The sequence below is a fragment of the Ascidiella aspersa genome, chromosome 6 (genome assembly GCF_963924565.1).
Source record: "Ascidiella aspersa chromosome 6, kaAscAspe10.2, whole genome shotgun sequence".
NCBI classification, from domain to species: Eukaryota; Metazoa; Chordata; class Ascidiacea; order Phlebobranchia; family Ascidiidae; genus Ascidiella; species Ascidiella aspersa.
Window position 1 is genome coordinate 22,512,626 of NC_139452.1, and position 21,974 is coordinate 22,534,599.

A 21,974-nucleotide genomic window follows, 5' to 3' on the forward strand; every position below is an offset into this window, starting at 1 on the left:
TTTGAATTTCACAACAAAAATTCTAGTGGATTTGACTTGGTCCGTATGTGCAGCTAACTCGTAAAGCACTTGCACACGATTAACCGCTAATTGTGTGAAACCCGAGCCAAGTTCGAGATTATCCCCATTTCAAGGGAGTAATTACACGGATGACTTGATGGGTCAAATCAGCGCCTTGCTAAACAAGCACTTGTTTTCCGAGTTAGTGTTCTGCACTCACACGGTTCACACTAAACTACCTTGATACGAAATTTAAAAATTGTGCTTTTTATGTATAGTAAATTATTTTTTATATTCATTTTTAACTTTTATTTAAATTCGGTTTTTTTAATTAGTTTATCGTTTTCGTGTCCCAATGGCTGCGGTCACTTTCATGCATTTTTTATTGACTAATGTAATAAAAAAATTTCAAGTGTATGTCATGTTTATGTAGGCTTTATTTTGCTTGAAGATGATGCAATCTTCTTTAGTCTTACGGTTTAATAGCGCACGGTTTACTGGTCGGCCCGGTGACAAATAAATTTACAGCGAAATAAATGATTGACTGGCGCGTAAGAGCAAACTAAACAAAAACAACAAAGGACAGACGTTTAAAAAAACGCTTGGCGCGTTTACGTATTGAGACCCATCCCACAAGAACTAGGCATCCATTCCTACGAGATAAACTTTGACTTAACAAAGCTATACTTACTCCGCGGTCGCATAGTTTAAATATCGGTTTACCGGGTGTCGCTGCTTGTCGGCGAAATTACGCGCCACGTTTCGTTCTATTTGTAGTGCGAGGGTTCACTGCAGTAAATGTGTTTCTTACAATTTGTCCTACAGAAGTCTGCCTTCGCAGTGAACTATGCGACCTGTGGGCAGAAATGCCCTTGCTCGTTTAAAGTTTTCGAAATATTGACAGTGCTTTGATCGCTGTTTGTGTTGGTTCAGGTCGAAAGGAGAAAGGTGGTACAGGTGCCAAAGTGCGGATAGTGCCACTCACAGCTAAGGCGCGTTCAAACGGGCTGCTAAACTGGACGAAAATCGCATTGGGCCCATGAGTGATGAAATTCCTTGTGCTGTGAGTTGCCTCTTTCGGTTCGAGATACAAGTGCTGATTGACGAGGATCGGCGCTGCGTTCAGACCACTAACAGAAAGTGGTAGCCAGCTATCCGTTGCACCACTTGGCTTCGTCATTTCCTCATAACTTCTCGCCTTCTAGACGTTTTCGTAATCGGATGACTGAATTCGGATCAGATTGCTACGGAGTAAGGCGCAGATAAAACTTGCAGGACGTGATGCGCTGGTTCGCTTTAGTTTTGATCTGCATTATAGGACCTGGACGTGTGTTTGCTCGCAGAAGAACAGGTGAGTCGATAACATTTATTTGGTTTACTTACACGTATTAAATCCAGTTTTAATTAGGTGAATACTCCGAGTTTTAGTGTACCAAAAAAACTGTTCAAAAATCTGTTACGCTGGCCACTTGAAAATGGCAATGTTGTGAGCGTTTTTAAGTGTGGGAAAATCCAGTGCGCTGTGCCTTAGTGGTTACCAAGGAAGCCACTTATAGCCTAAAAACTTAAGTACTCGTGACTCGTGAAGCGAATGTTTGCCAAAGCGCAAATGCATGGCACTGTGCGTTTAACGGCATTCAATGGATATAGCGGCAAATTTACAACTTTTATCGCACCCAGTTTTACACGGTGTCATTCGCGTTAACTGTTAACGAGTCAAGCATTGCTTAGTCACTTTTGCCTAAACAGATTCCACCGTAAAGAAGGCGAGAAAGCTATCACGACAAATAAGAGAATAAGCGGCGTTGTTAATTCATTAGCTTCGTATCAAAAAGGTTGTTTTGCAGACAATCTGATCGCTTGCAATCTCTTTTATGACGTTGCATGTCGTATGACCTGTAAAGAGGGCATTTCAGAAATGGTTCACTGCCCAAGCCACCCGTCTTTTAGAGGAGTGTGACATCTGTAAAATAGCCTGTTTCATGTAACGCCACCTTTGCGAATTTATAACTGGTGTAAAAATCTTGATTGAAGCCCTACTCTGTCATAGTGCAACCTAAGCAAAGGCGTAATGCATTGAAATACAGCAGGGCTATCCAAAAGTAAACCGTGGAAGTTTGGCCAGTTTGTGTAACAAGGAAAATAGTAATGGTTTCAAACAATTTGTTTTCGCACAGTTAAAGCGTAAACATCAAACCTAATTTTTGCTGTCTTATACATTGTTTCTACATTGTCATTTAAATAGGCTATATCTGTAAATGTGTCTCGGCGTGTTGAAAACAGTCTTGTTCAGTTTTTTCCACCCTAAAATATTTAAAGTGTGTTTTTGAAGGCGTTATTTCGCGCTTCTGTAAAATGCGAACAGGCGTTTGTCTACCACTGACAGTTACCACGCGGATAACATCACACCGACAAAGGTTGATTTATTACAGTTGAAAGAGAGTGTAAACGTAACAATGGAGATTGCCAGCAGCTTTGTGTAAACGACATTGGAATCAATCGTTGTGCCTGCAGACCTGGCTTTGTGCTTGATCGAAACGGAAGAACATGTTCCACGAAAAGTAGGCTCTTGTTTCTGTGGTTTTGTAAACTATTACCCTGGGTTACATTGAAAACGTATAGGCTTTAATAAACAGTATCGGCGCTGGTCTAGAATCCTTTGACTTTTTTACAGTAACGAAATGACTTGTCAAAATGGAAATTCGAAGAAGAAAATATGGGAAAATAAATGTAATAATAATACTTGACCTACCCAAACCCAAATGCTAACTCGCGCCCTAACACAAATTATATTACCAATATAAACGCTCGGACAAAAATGTTGTAGGATTCTGGACCAGCGCCTTAAGTATTGCCTGTAAAATAGTGTAAATCCTATTTTAATGATTTTTAGGAAATGTGTTAAATAGCATAATTTGTAACAAACCTGATGCGCACATTGAGTATACGGTGCTAGATGACGGAGACATGCAAGTAAAAACCAGAATGTTAAATGCAGTTCACTTTATTTTATAAATTATTAAGATTAAAACTAGAAACATTTGTCGAAATTGTTTGGGTCATAGTTATTTCGGTGTTTAATTGGCCAAAACGCTTTAAAAGCGATAATGCCAATCACTGTCACATGTAGTGACAACGTGGGACTACGTCTAAAAGAGGTTATGTCAAATTTGACAAGTTTGGTAAATTGAGCTAAGAGCAATGTAGATTTCGCAAAGACAGTGTGGCTAATATCTTAAAATTAAGCGCACAACAGATTTTACAACATAGGAGATTACAATCAAATAGGTTCCGACAGTAAAAAGGTCACGAACCCCTTCTCGTAATGTTTACAAAACTGTTTTTTCAACATTAAAATAAATCTTTTAGCTTCGTAAAAAGCATTTCTGTTTCAAGTTGACAGACATGCGATTTCGACGAAATGGGTAACAGCAGGATTCTAGTCTAGACTATATTTATTTTACATGGGTGACTATTTGTTGACAATATTAGGGGTTTGTCTGGCCCCATAAAAGTAGGATATTAGGAGAAGTGTCTGTGCGACAGCTTTGCAGAGGTGCCAGGCTGTGTTAACCTTTTGTGGCTTATGTTTTATAAATTATACTTCGGGCTGGAAAACTATACGCTCTGTCGGCCATTTAAATATTGCACATCAAAGCTACACGTTCACCCGCAAAACACCTTGAAAAGAAATAGGGTAAGTAAAGAACAAGAAATTTACGGCGAATATGTTCACAACAGCAGTCATATTTTCAAAGCAGATATTGCCAGCGCTACATGAGTGGTAATAAATCGTGATTCCAACTCAAGACATTACCAAATTGATCAAACACAGGTCCATGCTTCAAAGGCTGACATGTACCATTATCATAAACCCTGTCAATTCAATGAGTTGTCTAGAAAGCTATTGTCTTGTCATAAACGCGTAATATTTGACAGATGTCCCAGACGCCTGTGAGCGAAGCGGTTCTCCTTGTCAACAAGCTTGTATTCAAGACACGGCACTTTGCGAATGTCGTCACGGCTACAAGCTTCACGCAAATGGCAGGAATTGTACAAGTAAGGCCGTTTAGGATTTCGTTCGTTTGGCAATAGTTTTTTGTACTCAAGCGTTTACATTGTAGTCCAAAAAAAAAACATTTTTGTATGATTGTGCTGGTCCAAGTGATTGAAGTAATCTAAGGTACTAAACTAAACAACGTTTTAAATAAAAAAGACAGCGTTTTTTAAGAAATTCACATGCTGAGCATGTGTTTGTTTGAGTAAAGCCTGTTCTAGGGCGAATTACAAGCATTTTTAATTAGTAAAACTAGTTTAAAATTTGACTGAAGAACGAACAAAATATATGCACATTTAATTCACATTTTTTCGTGTTTTTCTGTTTTTTTAATGTTTATACACTTCGTACGGGTTCAAACACATCCTACAAATACAATTTACTACGTAATTGTCTGAAAGTTCTGCGGATCTTGCAGGCTACTAATAAACGTTGTTTAAAGTAACAGTTGAACATGCAAAATTAAAAAACATATATTGATCTATATATAGGTTGAACGAAATTTTAATAAGACAGGTTTTTGTTGACTTTCCGAAATGAGTAATGTTTAGTTAATCCACTGGTTTTCCTGTTGCACTGACCTCACACGTAAATTTTACCACCGACCCCCCGGGTTTTAACCCACACACCTTCGGTGGGTGTGCGTACATGGTGTATTGTTCTTATCATTAGAATCTAATGGTTTACAGTTACACTATAGTGCAACTTTTTTAGTTTCGACGTGCAAAATCGACAACGGTGGTTGCGCGGATAAGTGCGATGCCAACCCAACCGGTGTGCAGTGCAGCTGTTCGTCTGGTTACTACTTGGAGAGCGACGGACGCTCTTGCACCGGTAAGATGTTTTGAGTTATCGATTAAAGATTTAAACCATTTGTAATATGAATTTTGTTCTTTCGTAAACCGTGAGAATGAACACATAAGGTTTTTAATCGTATCAGTAGACAGTGTATACCGAAGAAGGTAGTTAGCCATGTAATCAAAAACCAAGAGCCACATTTTTTACTTTGTTAGCTGAAAAAAACAAACACATTCCATACGTAAGACATGTTGAAAATTTAAACGAGTTTAGCGCCCTAATTTTGTTACAATGTAGGTACTTGAAATGGACAAAAGCCGATGCACACATTAGAATTGATAAACATATTTTTATCCAAAAAAATTTGAAATACAAAAAGTAAAGTCACATGCGTCTCGCTAGACGTGGTTTGGCCACCCTGGTTTAGGTCAAAAGTTCATTTTGTTGCAGATGTTGTTTTTAATTTTATTATTAACTATGACTAAATCGAAGCGCGAAACATTTTTTGCGAAGTATGATTTTACGGATAAAATTAAAAATTAAGCTATACCGAAATCCTCCTGATCAACCAACTATATACGATTAAGTCACAACACACCTCGATTTGTGCAATATCGTTTCCTTTATCCTACAATATTTATGTTTTAAACTCATTGTTACGATGCTTTATCACAACATACGTTACCTGCCAAAAACGACGAGAACAGTACAAGAAAGTCGGTGTTGAACGCCGGTTACACCTCCAATTATGCTAAGTTCTGATTGATGCCGCTACAACACGTTACGATCACGCTAAGTATTTGTGGCGAAGGCTGTCGACGATTTTTGGGCACACCTCTTATAGCGCAACGTAATGACCGGCGTTGACGTGCCAACCACTTAAATGCCAGTAATTTTGTACCATCCACCATTGTGTTACGAAATCGATAATAACTGGTCGATCTTCACTACCTTTGTGTTTTTGTTTTTTTACAATAGTAATTGGAAGCCTGTACTTCACATAATGGTTTGACATACGTTTTTGACTGAATTCGTAAACTTTTTAACGCGAAACCTTAAACATTGAAACACAATACACATTGCTTTCGTATTTCTATTGAAACCCTAAACATGTTTTTATTAACATGTACCAGGGTCGGCATGAATTTTGTGGGAGGAAGTCGTATATTGACGTCATTAAACATCTAAACGTAAAAAACCTACTGTTTCCGGTCGATCTTAAACGCAAGTATTAAACTGAAATCAAATCAATTTTTTGGCGTTTTATTAATTAATATTTTAACTTATACACTAATGTTTTAATTCGTCGTACGTGAAGTACCCAAAGTAATCCACGTACCCTCAAGGGTACATGGGCTCAAGTTTATGAAAACCTGTGTTTGGATTTTAAAATTAAAATCTACAATATATTTTAGCGTAATACAAATCTTGGTGGTGCGCCTATACCTTTTCAATTTTGGTTTAGTAGGTGGCTAACCGCTTCAAAATTTTAAACTGACTTGGTACTATAGGTAAACGAAGACGGATGTTCTCCAAACACATATCGCCAGACAGTTCACTTACTTCAAAATAGTACCTACGCTTGTAAGGCGCAAACAATAACAAAGACATAATTTCGAAGGCCACATTCGAAACATTTCCACAAACTATCAGGGTACAAAAATATTGTTTTGACAATATATGCTATAATAACATCTCGTTTGTATTTTTAGATATCAATGAATGCGCAACGAACAATGGAAATTGTCAGCACATCTGTCAAAACATCCCGGGAAACTACACCTGCGATTGCCCGGAAGGTTACAGACTGTCCAACAATTCGTTAACATGTATAGGTAAACTCACCTGTTGTTATCAAGCATCGCATTTTTAGGGTGTTAGTGTAGTAGTGGTTGAATTTTGAGCAAAGAATATAGTTTGGGTCTGTTGCAAAACAGTTTAGGTAGCTTGCAATTCAAACCCATTAACCTTAAAACTTACAATCGTTTTTATAATTAAGACATTTCCCCCTTTGTAATTAGCAAAGGTTCGAAGGTACAAAGGAATTTCCTTTATTACCTGAGAAAAGGTTCTTATCGATGGGAACATTGCGCGCGAGCGAAGTTTAAGCTAAATGTGATATATTAATACCTTGTGACTAACAACTGATTATATTTGTGGTCGAAGAGTTGTTTTCGTTAAATAAGTTAGTGTTTTTCAACCTGTTTAGAGTACTCTTTACTATTCAAAATATTCACTTTACACTTTTACTATTCCGAGTACACTTTTACTATTCAAAATATACGGAACACTTTACCATTCAAAATATTCTTGCGGAATACCTAGCAAAAATTGTAATAGTGCATTCAATCAAAATACAAAACAGCAATTTAATCATTTTGGGTTTTTCTTAGTGTGATATCTGGGTCTTTTTTGACGAGCACAAAATTCATACTGAAACTGTATGACTTTGCCTAAGCAACTACAGGCCCCCACGCAATTACAATCCTATTATTATGCAACAAGTCTTATCATTACACAACAATTATTGAAGCAAATCACAAATGAAGTTCAAGCTGGTGATAGCTTTCATAAAACAAAAATTACCAGTTAGGTCCATTGTGTTTAGTGATTTTTGACAGGTGTTCGATGGAGTACTAGACAAATTTAGGTTTCTTGCGGAATACCTGACGATCTTTTGCGGAACACCAGTGATTCGCGGAATAAAATTCACGGACATAAGTGTTGTTGCCTTTGTTACTCTTAAATTGAAGTCAATTGTGTGACTGTTTAGACGTGCTAAACTGCTCATATTTTTTCGCGCTTCACGTGTATAGCCAAGGAAACAACCTAACAATTATATAGCCCATCAACTTTATGATTTTCGACAATCGTCACTTGGACAGTAATGTACGAGAAAAGGCATTTCGTATGTGTTCTCACGATTCATTGCTAAAAAAACTTAACTCAATGTTGAAAAAACTACAATGGTATGTAGAAAGTAAGTAGAAATTCACCACATCACGTCTAGTCGTCAAGCGTTGAATCACGTCATTTGTGTGTCTTAGGATATGAATTGTGAAAGGGACATGATTCACAAATCGCTCTTTTTGTTCGAAGTTCGCCAAGTGAAACGTACCAAGCTAGACAGCTGATTGTTTTTACGGAGCTTAGTTCATGACGCCTACAACACCTGTATAGGCCTACGGATTTGTACGCCTACGCTGTCTAGCTATTTTTTATATGTGTGACTCTACGTCCCTTAATGCTGTGATGGAAGTGCTTTAGTTACACTTCACGGCAGTGACATTACTTTGTTTAATATTCCTTTTGCTCTTATTATTGACCTTTTTTACCCTTTTTTACAGTAAAAAATTTCCTAATTTTTTTTATAATATCTAGGATATAAATAAGCTATACACATATAGGCGAAGCCAGGGGAAATTGGGCTATGACTATGTCCCTTCTGAATTTAGAAATTTGGTGCTCTAAATGATTAATTTGCTTTTGGGTTGAATATGTTACCTTAAAACAGACAAAAACATATTAATCTTATAGAAGTTTAAAATGAATAATATTTACATTGTAAAATTTAACAGAAAATATAATTTTGGGCGCTTAACGTGATTTCCACCCTGGGGTCGCCCCACTTTGGGACCATGTTTTTTCAAATTCGCGGTTAAGCACCCTAAGCTGAGTATGATCAGCGTACTTTCGCGTGACATTTGATTTCGCCAAATAATGCAGCAATTATGTCGAATTACGAAAAAATTGAAAAAGATCGTATGATTGTCTTGAAAATAGAAGTAAATTGGCAGGCCTGCTCTATAGTATTAGGGCTGTCGACGTAGGCTAATACGATCCAATTTTTAGTAACTTATGATGGAATAAGAAATAACCGTTCAGAATCCTATAGATCAGCGGTTCCCAAACTTTTCTAAAAATTTTGCCTGCCGGACCCGTTGCAATTATTTTGATATTTCGAGGCCATATAAAATTTCAAAATTTTCGTCAGTTTACCCACATTTCTTGTAATACACTAGTGCAGTCAAACAATGTTTCGTTTTTCGTTTGGTCGAGGCATGAAATGTTTAAAGATAACGTCACAAAGTATTATCGAAAGACAGATACGCTCCAGGAACTTGCTTCTGTTGTCGAACTTGTGCGCAAATAAAATCGAATGTTATGAGATTGGAAAACTGGTGTGCGCGAAGCGCGAAAAATTTGCGTAAAGGTTTAATTAACCAGATCAATTTGGCTGAAATTACAACTAGGTTTGGACCACCCTGTTCTAACTAATGCGAACGATTCGCTGATAGCAGGTAGTACAGCATAATAGATGCTGTATGATGTCACAATAGACATCATAAAACACGCTATGATCGAATAATAAAGCATAACTAAAACAATAAAGATGACAGATAATGTTTAAAACATAGACTAATGTTTAAAAACTTAAAAGACTAATTCTCCTTGCGGACCCTCTGAAACTGCTGTACCGACCCCGTTTGGTCCGCGGACCCCAGTTTGGGAACCGCTGCTATAGATTGAGTTCTAACTAAAACCGAAAACCGCAGTGATATAGGGCAGTGGTTCTTAACTGCCGCTCCGCTAAAAATTAATTTGCCGGTTTGTCAAAAGGTTTTATCTTATGCTGTAGTTGGAGTTATTTTAAACCTAAGCTATATGCAAAAATTTTCGCGATTCGCGCGAATTTGATTACTATTATGTGAGGTCTTCTTTGAGGGTCTGTTCAGCACGAAAGCCGCGTGAGCAGCTAGTTCACGGCACTCCTATAAACTGAAATATATTCCAAATTACGCACAAGGCATTGCCAAATTACAATGACATAACGCAGTGCTATACGTATTGTTATGTTGCTGGTTACGAGTTTACATAACTGAGTTTAAGTTTTTCGTTAGGTCTTCGGCGACATTAATTCCAGTGTTTGTCTGCACGAGAAAAGTTTGCAGAAATATTTGTCCTTTACATAAATTTATTTGTTGGCACCAGGTGTATTACTTCTTCCCCAATTATGCTTAGATATCGACGAATGCTTGTTAAAGGACACCTGCTGGCACAACTGTCGAAACCTTCGCGGCACCTACGAATGCTCCTGTCGGCCCGGATATCAAAAGTATGCCATCGCTCGATGTGGTGGTACGTTCTATGTCGGCATCTTATTTATTTGACAGCGTTTTTTGTAACATGGTTTGGCTGTTTTTTACACCATTTTACAGTGTTGTAATGACTTAAGTATACATAAGTCAATGTTTTTAAACGACTTGACTTGACTTAAGTCCTTTGCACAAAATGACTTGAATTAAGTCTTTTGGACAAATGACTTGACTTGGACTTAAGTCATTTTGTCAAATAACTTGGGATTAAATTAAGTGTTTTTCATTAAAATTTATCTCAAGTTTTGCATATTAAACCCTTTTATTGCTGTATAATGCGTTTGTGTTTTATCAGTTAAATTGTTGCTTATAATCGGACGAGTTTACCAATTTTATTAGTTTAATAATTTACTTTTATGCCAATGGCATGTCTCGAAATTGACTTGCTCTCATAATGGCTTGACTGGGACTTGACCTGTTATTTGCACAAAACACTTGACTTGGACTTGAGTCATTTCAAAATGACTTCTTTACAACACTGCCGTTTTAGCGGTCATTCGTTGAGGTTTATGTTTAGATGTCGATGAGTGTGCAGCAAATAACGGCGGTTGCAGCCACTACTGTCGCAACCATCCCGGAGGTTACGAGTGCTATTGCAAACCCGGCTTCAACTTACACTGGAACAGGAAAGATTGCATTCGTAGGTGGAAATGTTATTTCAAACTCTTTTTTTTTCAATTAAGTTATCTTTTCGATACGTGTATAAACGTTATTACGGGGTGCATATCTATCAAGTATAAGAGGTTTACTACACCCCAGATACTAACGGAATATTTAGGGATGTGATGATCCTATACCGAATTAAAGTAAATATTTAATCATGTTTAGTGACCAAGCGTCAGAAAATAGAAAAAGAAATAACTAAGAATCCGGAAACGCATACTTTAAAACTGAGAAAAACATGACTCTTGTATACGTTTAAATTTTTCCAATGTTGATTATTATGTTACTGTAGTAATGACTAACGATATCTGATTACACGGTACTATTTTTGCCAAACATAAAAGGTATTGCTGCTGTCTAAATACATTTTAAATATCAGTCATCGCTAAATCGTATGTTTACGTTGGCGTTTAATGTAATTTCCAGATAAGAGCAAGTGCACAACACCGGACCAGTCGCTACAATCGGCCGGAGCCATCTATTGCAATCCCCGAGCGAACACCTGCTTTTTAAAATGCAATTCGGCCATCAAATTTTACACAGACAGTCACCCCAAACCAAAGTACCTTTTGTCGTGCGGGCCGCCGGTCACCAGGCGACGAAGGCCTCCTAAACTTTCTGTCAAAATGTCTTACGCTGCTTCAAGAAGTAATCGCACCCTTCCGGATTGTGTTGGTAAGGGTCAGTGTTGTGAGCTCTAGTCATTTTATAAATTTTACTTTACTCTAGTCCTGGTTAAGATATTTTGCAAAATGTATGTCCAGGCAAATCATTTGTTTGATAAATGACTAAACCTGTAAATTCGTTCTATTCTGTATGATATTTCGATCACAAACATTAAAAAAAGGACAAAATTTAGTGATGTACCAAAAAAAATACCAAAACTGTCATGGGTAAAATAATATGGTAAAAAAACATATTATCAATTGGGTCGCTAATGCTATTTAAACATTGTAGCCGTCAACGAGATAAAATAATATGGTTGCAGTCAGAGGCGGATCCAGGATTTTATTTGGGGTCATGACAGTTTTAAGGGATAATGTCACAACGTTATGGGACGTGACGTCATACGTGATACATTACGCAAATAAAAGAGATTCGCATATTGCTCGAAATAATACCATCTATAGTTTAATTTAACAGAAATTGCACTTTGTAGATGTTTACGAGTCCACATTGCGTATAACATGGCATATAGTAGATCATGTCTTGGACTGAATTGTTTTTTTCAAACGGACAAAACGTTGTAAAAATTGGATAAAAGGATTAAAACCCAACCACACACCCTTGACCCCAAACAGGTTCAAACACCCTGGGGAAAAAGCAGCTGTGCTTCAACGGCCCCGTTAAAATTAGGGCGCGCAAACGTCGATACCAATACCAAAAGAGAAGCCGTCAGGGGCCCCCAATCGTCCCACCGCCACTCGACACAGTTTTAAGTGTTACTTTTTCCAACGAGTTTAGGACTTATTCCTTTATGTTCAGATTTTATTCCAACAAAGTTAAGCCTTATTCTGTCGTAGATATTCCTGTAAATTTGGCTTTATTATATTGTTGGTCTTAATGTAGTGGTTTTGTAGATAGATCAGCTTAGATATTGTTGCTTTACAACTCAGCATAACAACAACATCATATATTACGTTTAGATAAAAGACTAAAGGTTTCAAAGTCCTTCGGTTTTAAGATGAGTTATTGCAATTTGGAGCCTCTCCGTATATCATCGTCGTCATTTTTAGGTAGGAATCTACAATGCACGTCTTCTTAATTTATTATACCATTTCCTACTTAAATATTCCCAAACTACTTTTCCAGACTGGCAGGTAATTCAACTGGAACGTTTGGCAGTCACTTGTCAACCAATAAATCAAAGAAGAGTGAGACGCCGGCCGAAGTATCGAGTGAAAGTCGATTTGGTTGTTCTGGCTTACCACAAATGTAGACGTGAGACGAAAAATAGTGCATCCGACTGGTTATATTGAAAACTGTCATTTGTTTCGTCCAAATGAAGTGCCATTGGTATATGACTTAAAAAAAAAAAAACTAAAAAAGGTTCTTCTGGGATGTATTTGTTTATCCAACGTTTCGGTCTACTATTCAAAAAAGTCACACATGACCAACAAGACGCAAAGTAAAATGACAGAAAGAAAAAAAATACGTTCAAAAATACAAAGTGTTAAGCATTTTATCTACTTTTTTTCTTTGTGTCATTTTATTTTGCGTATCGTACGCGTTCTATAGTTACAATTAACTTTTTGTCGCCAGTAGCATGTTCGATACACAGTATTGTTTATCTAAATTAGGAAGGGGAACCAAAGGATGTTCCAAGAAAACGAAGCGCATCGGTCGACGATTCATCAAGTTCGTCGAAAAGTCAATAAAAAAATCTCCCCAGGGACTTAAAATTCCAGCTATGAACTCAGCCTATTTGCGCTTGCGAAAAGTGAAGCGGCGTCAAAACTGGGGACTCAAGACCAGGGCAGGGTGTTTGTTGGGAGAAATTAAGAGATCAAAGATCTGCAGTAAGTTGCCTGTAGTTGTCACTTTGTTAATAGGTGATGGTAAAAGGAACCTTTGAAGAATTCTGATCGGTCATGTGGAGAACCACAGACTCTCACGCGAAATTGCCACTAAATGTTTTATTACGTCAAGTTTATTATCAGTTAAATATTGTACGATTTGAATAAAGCGGCTAAAGTTTTTAATAAGATTCTTTACTTTTACTTAACAAGAAAAAATAGCGTTTATAAAAAAAAAGTTGTTAAGGCTAAAACGTATTGCTAAAGTCCAGGGCTTTCTCATTATTGCAAAAAGTAAAGCATGACACCCAGTTTGCTGTAGTAACGATTTACGTGAGCTGAAACAAAATCATTTAACTTAAAAAAAGACAAGAAGCTATTATAAAAAAACAAGAAGCTATTATAAAAATAAAATTGTACACAGCACTGTCTAAGTAAGACGGGGTTTCTCATTATTTTTGTTTACATAACGAAAACAGAATGTTTGCATAACGAAAACATAGTTGTTGTTATTTTGCAAAAGTAAAACATATATAGGCCAGTTTGCTGCTGTATCCATTTTAGGTGAGCTGCAACAAATTCGCTGACCTCTTCGATATTTTTCGCGTGGCTTTCTATTTCAACTTACTAGTGCCGCTAGCGGTAAATTTAAAACTCAGCGCGCACCATTTCTATAAACGGTTTATCACGAGTCGTCGATGCCAACTTGCTCATTTCTTTGTTTTAACAGTCAAGTGCCCCCAAGATCATTACTACAATTTGGTGGCTGGAAACTGCACATCGTGCCCCGAGGGAACGTTCCAGCCCAAATTGGGTCAGTTGGGATGCGTTCCTTGTCCTAATCCGCCCCCACCAGATCTGGTACCTGCTCTATGTCCGCGTCAACCAACCTTGGGTAGGTAAAACTTACTCACAGCAATGTTGATGCATTGACGTGGTATTTGTAGAGGTATTTATATGTGATACTGTGTTGTGATTGTTGTGAGTGACCTTTCTGAAGTATTTCTGTGTCTGTAGGCTATATAAGCGCGACTCTCGCAGTAGGGGGGAATTCATTACTTGAGTTCTAATACAACGTGGTGTGTTACGTATCCTGCCAGTAAATACAGTACTAATTAAAATGAAACACAGAGGTGAAATGTTTTCCGTTACTTGTTCGTATATGTGCAATCCGTTGTCAAAAATTGGGTTTTTATGACGCTTTAAATGCCACTGATACAATAGAGAAAATACAGTTTTTTTTGCAATTAAGAGGTTCAAACGAATCGCTTTAGGTACCGTGTCACAATCGCTAGAAAAAATAAGGGGTCGTGGCAAAAAGTTCCCATGGCTAAAATATATTTTGCAATAGGTTTTTTGTATATGAAAATCCAAAATTAATGCGAAAATCCCCAAAAACTTAGCTCCCAACAATTTGTTCTCTGCTTACAATCGAATATCTAAGTGGTATAAAAAATACCAAACACAAGTTGATTTGTAGATGTTTGTCCGGCCGGGCACTCATCGGTAAACGGTTCCCAGCCGTGCAAGCCGTGCCCTTCAGGAACATATCAGCCAGATCGCGGAAGAATCGCCTGTTTCTTGTGCAAAACCGCCGCTTCGACGACGCACCGAGGGTCACTGGATTTCGGCCAATGCAACCTTCCAAGTTGCAGTGCAGGTAAGATGATGCAATATTGCAAGAGAAGGACAACATAGTTGGTAAGCGCAACAAATCGTGAAATTATTTTAGAATGAAATTTAACATAGACCTAGGAAATGAAAAATATCTTGTGGGGTAGCTGTATTTGTACGCTTAAAAAGCTGGAAATTCCATGATTCATGTCTGCCCTTTCGCTTTTATTTTATACATTCTAACTCTGTTTTATTCCTTGACTAAATGAAGTACGTTTGTACGAACGCTTGTCGACATAAAATTACCATTTTTACCTGAACAGTGTAACTGTCAAAGACAGACAGCGCTTTCTTTGGTCATAGATATTAAACCTGCTGTTTAAAATGAAATTTAGATTTACAGTATGACCGCTATATCTGCTTAGAATCTAGCGAACATATTTTACTTCTATGCATTTCGATGGCGCAGCTAAAACCATTAACAGTAAGGATTGTATGTTTGCAGGACCAATCAATGCATCCGCTCTAATTAATTTTGTTTTCATATTACTTATAAAATTACTATTAAAGTTATATAAGAAAAAATAATGTGAAAGAAACAGTTATAGATCAGAGGTGCTTTGTATGCTTTATTTCAGGCCACTTTTACGATGAAGGCACAGCGTATTGCCAGCGGTGTCCAATCGGATTCTATCAGTCGGAACCGGGCAGGAGTTTTTGTCACAAATGCCCCGGAAACACAACGACTGACGACGACGCTTCTCAGTCTCTCGACGAATGCAAAGGTAGGCCGACAGTCGTTTGTTACTACTACTCATACTTTATTATTAAATAGCGATTAAGAAAACACTTTTTATTTCGTGAAATGCCATAGTTAGAGATACGTCGCAAAATCACGTTATGCTTTCTCGTTAAAAAAATCATGTAAGTTTAGCAGCTTGAAATTAATTAAAATTTATGCTACGCTAATTATATCTGCATTAAGATAGTTAAACCTAGAAAAAGAAAATATTTTTAGTTGGTGAATCCTAATGTCAATCCCTAATATAATTACACAAACTCTAGATCTTTATTCCAACAGTTAATTTCCTAACTGCATATGTACTGCATTTTAACCGATGGGCATCGTATATCGTAAGCATAAATCGGAAAATCTAATTAAACAAAAAAATGGAATGTTTATTCGTTTATTTATTTCGTTCGCATACAATCTGCTTTAGACCTACTCTTTGTTTTGTTTTTTCAAAATATACCGGTTATAATGGCATTACGCCATATATTGAAAATGGTGCTTAAAGACTCGTTCTATATTATGTTCCAAAGACCATTCCTGCGTCGCTGTACGCTCCATGTTGCAAGGCCAAATTCAGTCGCCGAATTATCCGGGGAACTATCCGAGCAACTCCAGGTGTAAATGGACAATCCGAATACCCTCGCATAAAAGCCTACTGATACTCATTCCCGAAATCTATCTACCGTTCGAGGATCAGTGCGGCGATCAACTTGAAATGACGAAAGGCAAGATTTAAATCCTTAGTATTTATGTGTAGCTTATATTGATCTTTTTATACATAAAACACTTAATTTTTATTATTTGCGTGAAAAGTGATTTGTGTGTGTATATGTGTGATTGTGTGTTAATGTTGGTTGAGAAGTAAGACTATAGTGCCACATTTCAGTAAAATACTTTTTAAAGTCAGAATAAAATTGATGTAAAACCAGTTGAGCAGTAGGCCTATCGAGCCAAGATGTTGACTTCGCCTCCAAATGCTTAAGTATAGTAACCACTTTATTTGTCAAATGCAATTTTGAAGTATTGTTATTTTCACATGGTATATGTTGTAGAATCACCGAGCAGAGTATCTGAACACGTCTACCAAAAGTGCCAAACAAGCGAAAATCCGATAGCACTAACGGTTCACTCTCGATATAGGCTCGTCATCGAGTTTCGTTCAAATAATCAAAACTCGGCAAAAGGTTTTCAAATACCCTACGTGATGTACACATGTAAGTACTCAATATTCATTAACGAATAAGCACAATGTACATTAACGAATATGATTAGTCTATATACCTATCGTTACGTTATTTCACTTTTAATAAAAATTAAATTCGTTTGAATTTACATTTTACCTTTCAGCTGATTACAATGGAATTATTCAAGAAATCGTCAATGATTCACGCTTATATTCCCCCAAGTATTATCGACATGTTTTAAAAGTAAGTGCAAGTTGTTCTGTAGAGCTTGTAAGCAATTTAGCACACGAGACCGAATAGCCGTTAAACAACCATTTTATTGCTGTTTATTGCAAAGGAAAAGATAAATAAAGTATTTGATTACCTTAATTCAGGGGTTCTTAAACTGGGGTCCATAGACCCCTTGGATGTCCGTGAACTAGTTTTAGGGAGTCCATGAAGCCCTTATTAAATTTAGGAAGTAATTAAATAAACAATGAAAACATTTTATTTCAAAATGAAACGGTTTTGCACTGATGTATTTAGACTCAATTTCACTTTCCAATTTTTTGATCGAAATCAGCAAATTTATGCAGCCCATTTGTACTGTGACGTAAATTCATGACGTGATTTTTAAAACTTTTTTGCCTACCTTGGTCCACGCGAGACAAAAAGGAATTTTATGGGTCCGCGTTTAAAGTTTAAGAACCCCTGCGTTAATTGGTCGCGACAAAGCATTCTATTTGAATTTTTTAGGACAAGCATTCGAGACAGACTCTGTTCGAAGTTCTAGCGAAACCCGAACTCTTTTACAAGAAACGCCGAATCGGGCTGGACTTTATTTCATCATCCTTCCAGCAGTTTCTCCGACAAAAAGTGCGGACCTACTTCGAGGGCAAATGAGCGCGGCGAAACAAAGTGGCGATAACACTGTATTGCTTCGACGTATACACGACACACTAGCGCCGTGCATTAACCTTCAAATATTACACGCTTATTATGTTCTTCTTGTTGAAACGTTGCCGTTGGCAGTTAACCTTTGTGTGACGACAGAATCGAGCGTATTTCAGTAAAAACAATAAACGTTAATGTTTTAACAAACGCTGCAACTCAAATAAAGTAGGTACCAGGTGGGATTTGGTCAGTCCAAAAACAAATCAGTTAATTGCTTATATACAGCGCTATTTGTTTATAATTTTAATAATTTATGGCGAAAGACTAATATTTAGGGCTACTAACGTAACCTACGTCTGCTAACTGATCATACATCCAACGAAAAACGGAACGATCAAACATAGTTTTATTGAAGATTAAATTTTATACCAAGGCACTAAATATCACAGCTTGTACGTTTTAAAGAGAGTATCGCTTTTGCTAAAAATAGAATCGAGTAAAGAATAAAGTAAGGCGCTCGGCATGTTTTAAATCTAAAAACTACACCAAAAACTCCCCACAATAATTGCATCTACCACCACTAGCGACCGACAAAAATACAATGATGGCGTAAAGAGGTTAACGAAGTTTCTAACTGCCCCCCACAAAAGTTTTATCAACTTTATTGCGATTACAACTGAACGTAAACTATTGCGGATTGAGTTGTACATAAAACGCCGATCTGAACAAACATACTGCGCTTTTATTTTTGCTGATAATTCAAGTCACACTTAAGTTTTGTGGGCCCTCCTGTCTCTTAACTTGTGTGACCTTCTTTTATGCCACCTCCCCTTGGCATTCCACCTCGGGCATTTGCGTTTTCTTAGGTTTTTGCTGACATATTGCAGAGGTCCTTCCGAAAGCCTAATTACAACACAGAGGGCAACTGACAAACAGGCCCATTTTTTAAGACACCCCAAAAAATGCGTTAAACAAAATTACATGCTAGAAGGGACAGATTTGCTTTGCAGCGCCGAGACGAGCTGGTAGATTTTCACAGCCGGGCCTAGTTTTAGCGACAGCTTCGAAATCACGTCGGACCTCCTTAGGAGCAATAGTGACTGGCCGTCGATTTCTTCATTGTTGAAGACTGGCGCTTGCTTTTTAAAGCCGTGCCTGTCAATGTATGCGGCCACTTGGGCAGGTGTCCAGCTTTTCACGTCGTCGCTGATGTCGTGCCCGTTCTGCAAAGATGCGTTCACCTCGACTTTTACTTGTGGGAGTGAGGGAGGGCTTTCGTCTGGCGCTTTGTTGTCGTGGACTGCTACTAAATCACCTGCAATACAATTTGCGGAACTGAGCGTAATAACAAACGACGGGCGCCTTGGATAGTTTATTGAACGAACTAAATTTCCACATTCTTAAGAACTTAAAGGGAACCTGAATTTTCAATAATTTTTTACATTACAGTTAACTCGAAAACAGCATTTGTTAGGCCTAAAAATTATATAAAAATTAGTGTGTGGAAGACCAAAGTAAGACATATTCTATAATTAACAAAGTACCACAGTAGGTAGTTGGGCAAGCAGTGATCTACAAAATGTGATATATCGAAATGTGTTTAAAAGTTATTTCGTTTTCCTTGTAATTCAGGCCTTAAATTGCCTTCAATAATATAGCAGGCCTAAGTTCACATTTTTTTAAGTTCAGGGTATGCATTTTTTGGGTGTTTTAACATCATTCTGTTTTACCTGTTGAAAGAGATCTGACTTGAACAATATTAGCTTTTACCATTAAACAGTTTAAAATATTAAGGCGATAAAGTGAAAGAACGTTACCTTGTCATTTTACTAGATTTATCTAATAAAGGTTACCTGCTTCCTGAGTACAGGAGTTGCACAACCAATTTCCTTTGGGGTGTTCTTCTATTGGTGGTTGATGGCAATTCATGTGGTAAGCTTTGTCACAAGCATCACAAAACAAAATTCTTTCTCCGTGTTCAGCTGAACTACAAACTGTGCACGTCTTGCATTCAATGCATTGCCAGGAGTAGGACAGCGCCTTCTTTGCTAGAGACTTGGAGTACCTTTATTAGAATTATTTTGCAGTATATATAAATAAATCTCTGCAATCATTAGTTATACTAAATCACATCGTTTACTATCCCAATAGTCTTTTTGTAAATGCAACACACAGAACATAACTTAAATTTATGGACTTATCTGCTATTTCTTGCAGAAATTACATTATTAAAAACTAAAATACCCTGACAACTATAAAAATATTAAAATAGGATAACGTAACATACTTCATGCAAGTCGGATGTGCTTTTGCTGGGCAATCTGAACAAACCAGCATTTCTTCAGAAACTCCATCTCTATTGTGGAACTTGTCTCCCAGGCAAAAGTCACAAACAACAGGTCTAGAAAAGTCATAAAATTTTAATACTTTCCTGACTGTTATATAGGTATTGCCACAAAAACTTTGCATGTTAAATAACTTAAATACCTATGTGTTTGTCAATTGAATATCATAAATAGTGAATTAATGATTACACGTTGGTTCAATAACCTACCTGGTATAATCTGAAACAGACAATTTGCCATGTTGGCCATTCATGTTCTCTAGTTAGAAAGTTGTCATCAAACAATGATTATAATACTTGCTTTTAACAAGCTATATGAAAAAAGGACCACTAAGTACTCATTAAATAGTTCTAAAAAATAAAGATGCTAATGATTATTTGTAACATATATACTTGTTATGTCACAGATGAGAAAAGGGTAATTTTATTAAGAATGTGCTGGCACTGGTCTGAAATCCTACAGTAACAAACATTCTTTGGGTAATGTTAAGCAATATTATAAAATATAAGTATAATATTACTTGACCCACCCACACCCTACTCTTGTGGGTTAATTTATTAATTGTTTCAACGCTGAGGTAGGATTCTAGACCAGACCCAGATTGTGTTCCAAAGTCTTCCAAGCTGCAATACTTTTATACACAACACATGATAAAGCTTAAACTATTTCTATTCTAATGTACAGCATAGGGTAATATTTTTGCGATTTTTCATTTAATGTAACTGTAGCCTAAATAAATGACACTTTGTTAGAAAAAATATAAGTACGCAAAAATTGACATTTTAGCATACATCACTGATAAGCGTTAACAATTAACATCTCCGTAAAAAATACTTGGGTTTTTATCAATATAGTCACGTAATTCAACCGAGGGGATTACCCTAGTTTGCATTTTAACTGAATTTTGTACAGAAATGTTTTAACACTTGCTGAAATAAAAAAAAATATATGTAGGTTGTAACAGACATGCTGAAACAACGAAGAAAAATTCAGTTTAAAGTTTCAAGTTTTACCATCATTGTAACTATTTTCGTTACATTTCGTCTGACAAGTTAAAAACTTTTAGTCGCCATTGATTGTCTTAACTCAATCCTAATACAGCACGTAAACATAAACCTAACGTAGTGTACAATATCAGTGCTTCTTAAAAATTTTTAGTTTCGTTCACCCCTAGCATCTATCTCCAGATTTCATTCACCCTTGTCTCATGGTATGATAAAACTGACTTGCACCCCTACGAAAAGCAATTCAGAATTTTTAATTAAATATCACTGAGATAACTTGAAAATAGTGAAGTTTGTTGTCGGTCGCGCAAAGCGCGAAAAAAATTGGATTGAATTGGTAGAATTGGCGCTAAACTGTAAAATCAGGAGGCTTTTCGCAAAACATTTCGTCCCCCTTTTGCTAGCCTGTTATCCTATTATATAAAATATGGATAAAAAATAGATCGAATGGGGGATGACTTTTATCGTTTATCTTTAAGTTAGCAAAATTATAATTAAATAGGGCCGTTATACCTTCGATGATATGAAATCATGCAATTGCACTCAAAGAGATTTTGTGCTCAACAAAGTAAACAAAATTAGATAACAGAAGATTCGCAAATTTTTTGAAAAAACACAGTTTGTACATGCTATAGAAGTGGTGAACAACCAAAACGAAAACGATACCATTAGAATCATAGCAAAAAATATAAATATTAACTTAGAGCTGTCTCCCCCCCCTACGAATTGCTTGGAGTTGGAGCCCCCTAGAAACCTTTTTTCAATCAGCAATTCAGCATCTTTCATGGCTTAAGTATTTTTTGGAAATAAATGCAACGCCTCGCTTAAAAGTCTTGCTAAAAGTATTAGCAACTAACTCGAAATGTGAAAAAAGAGGACATTTGGACATTTTTGAGCGTCCTCGGAGAACCGTTCAGTTTTCTTAAGAAAAGTGAACAAATCCTCCTAAAAGAAGACATATGGTACGCCTA

The 21,974-nt window shown here is 36.9% G+C and overlaps 2 protein-coding genes across 2 annotated transcripts; one reads left to right on the forward strand and one right to left on the reverse strand.

Moving 5' to 3' along the window:
• Positions 1-843: 843 nt before the first annotated feature.
• On the forward strand, positions 844-17,855 carry LOC146140817 (signal peptide, CUB and EGF-like domain-containing protein 3). The gene is made up of 18 exons (XM_083391179.1): positions 844-1,351; positions 2,433-2,561; positions 3,940-4,059; positions 4,772-4,891; positions 6,568-6,690; positions 9,878-9,994; positions 10,529-10,651; positions 11,101-11,349; positions 12,321-12,410; positions 12,487-12,615; positions 12,975-13,193; positions 13,921-14,085; positions 14,671-14,850; positions 15,443-15,589; positions 16,128-16,322; positions 16,650-16,811; positions 16,945-17,024; positions 17,517-17,855. Exons 1-18 carry the CDS (start codon positions 1,282-1,284, stop codon positions 17,661-17,663), a joined length of 2,565 nt encoding a protein of 854 aa, XP_083247305.1. The 5' UTR covers positions 844-1,281; the 3' UTR covers positions 17,664-17,855.
• A 185-nt stretch (positions 17,856-18,040) lies between these two features.
• Positions 18,041-20,350, reverse strand: LOC146140818 (uncharacterized). The gene is made up of 4 exons (XM_083391180.1): positions 20,209-20,350; positions 19,942-20,055; positions 19,508-19,719; positions 18,041-18,969 (listed from the first exon to the last, which is right to left on the reverse strand). Exons 1-4 carry the CDS (start codon positions 20,250-20,252, stop codon positions 18,632-18,634), a joined length of 708 nt encoding a protein of 235 aa, XP_083247306.1. The 5' UTR covers positions 20,253-20,350; the 3' UTR covers positions 18,041-18,631.
• Positions 20,351-21,974: the final 1,624 nt, after the last annotated feature.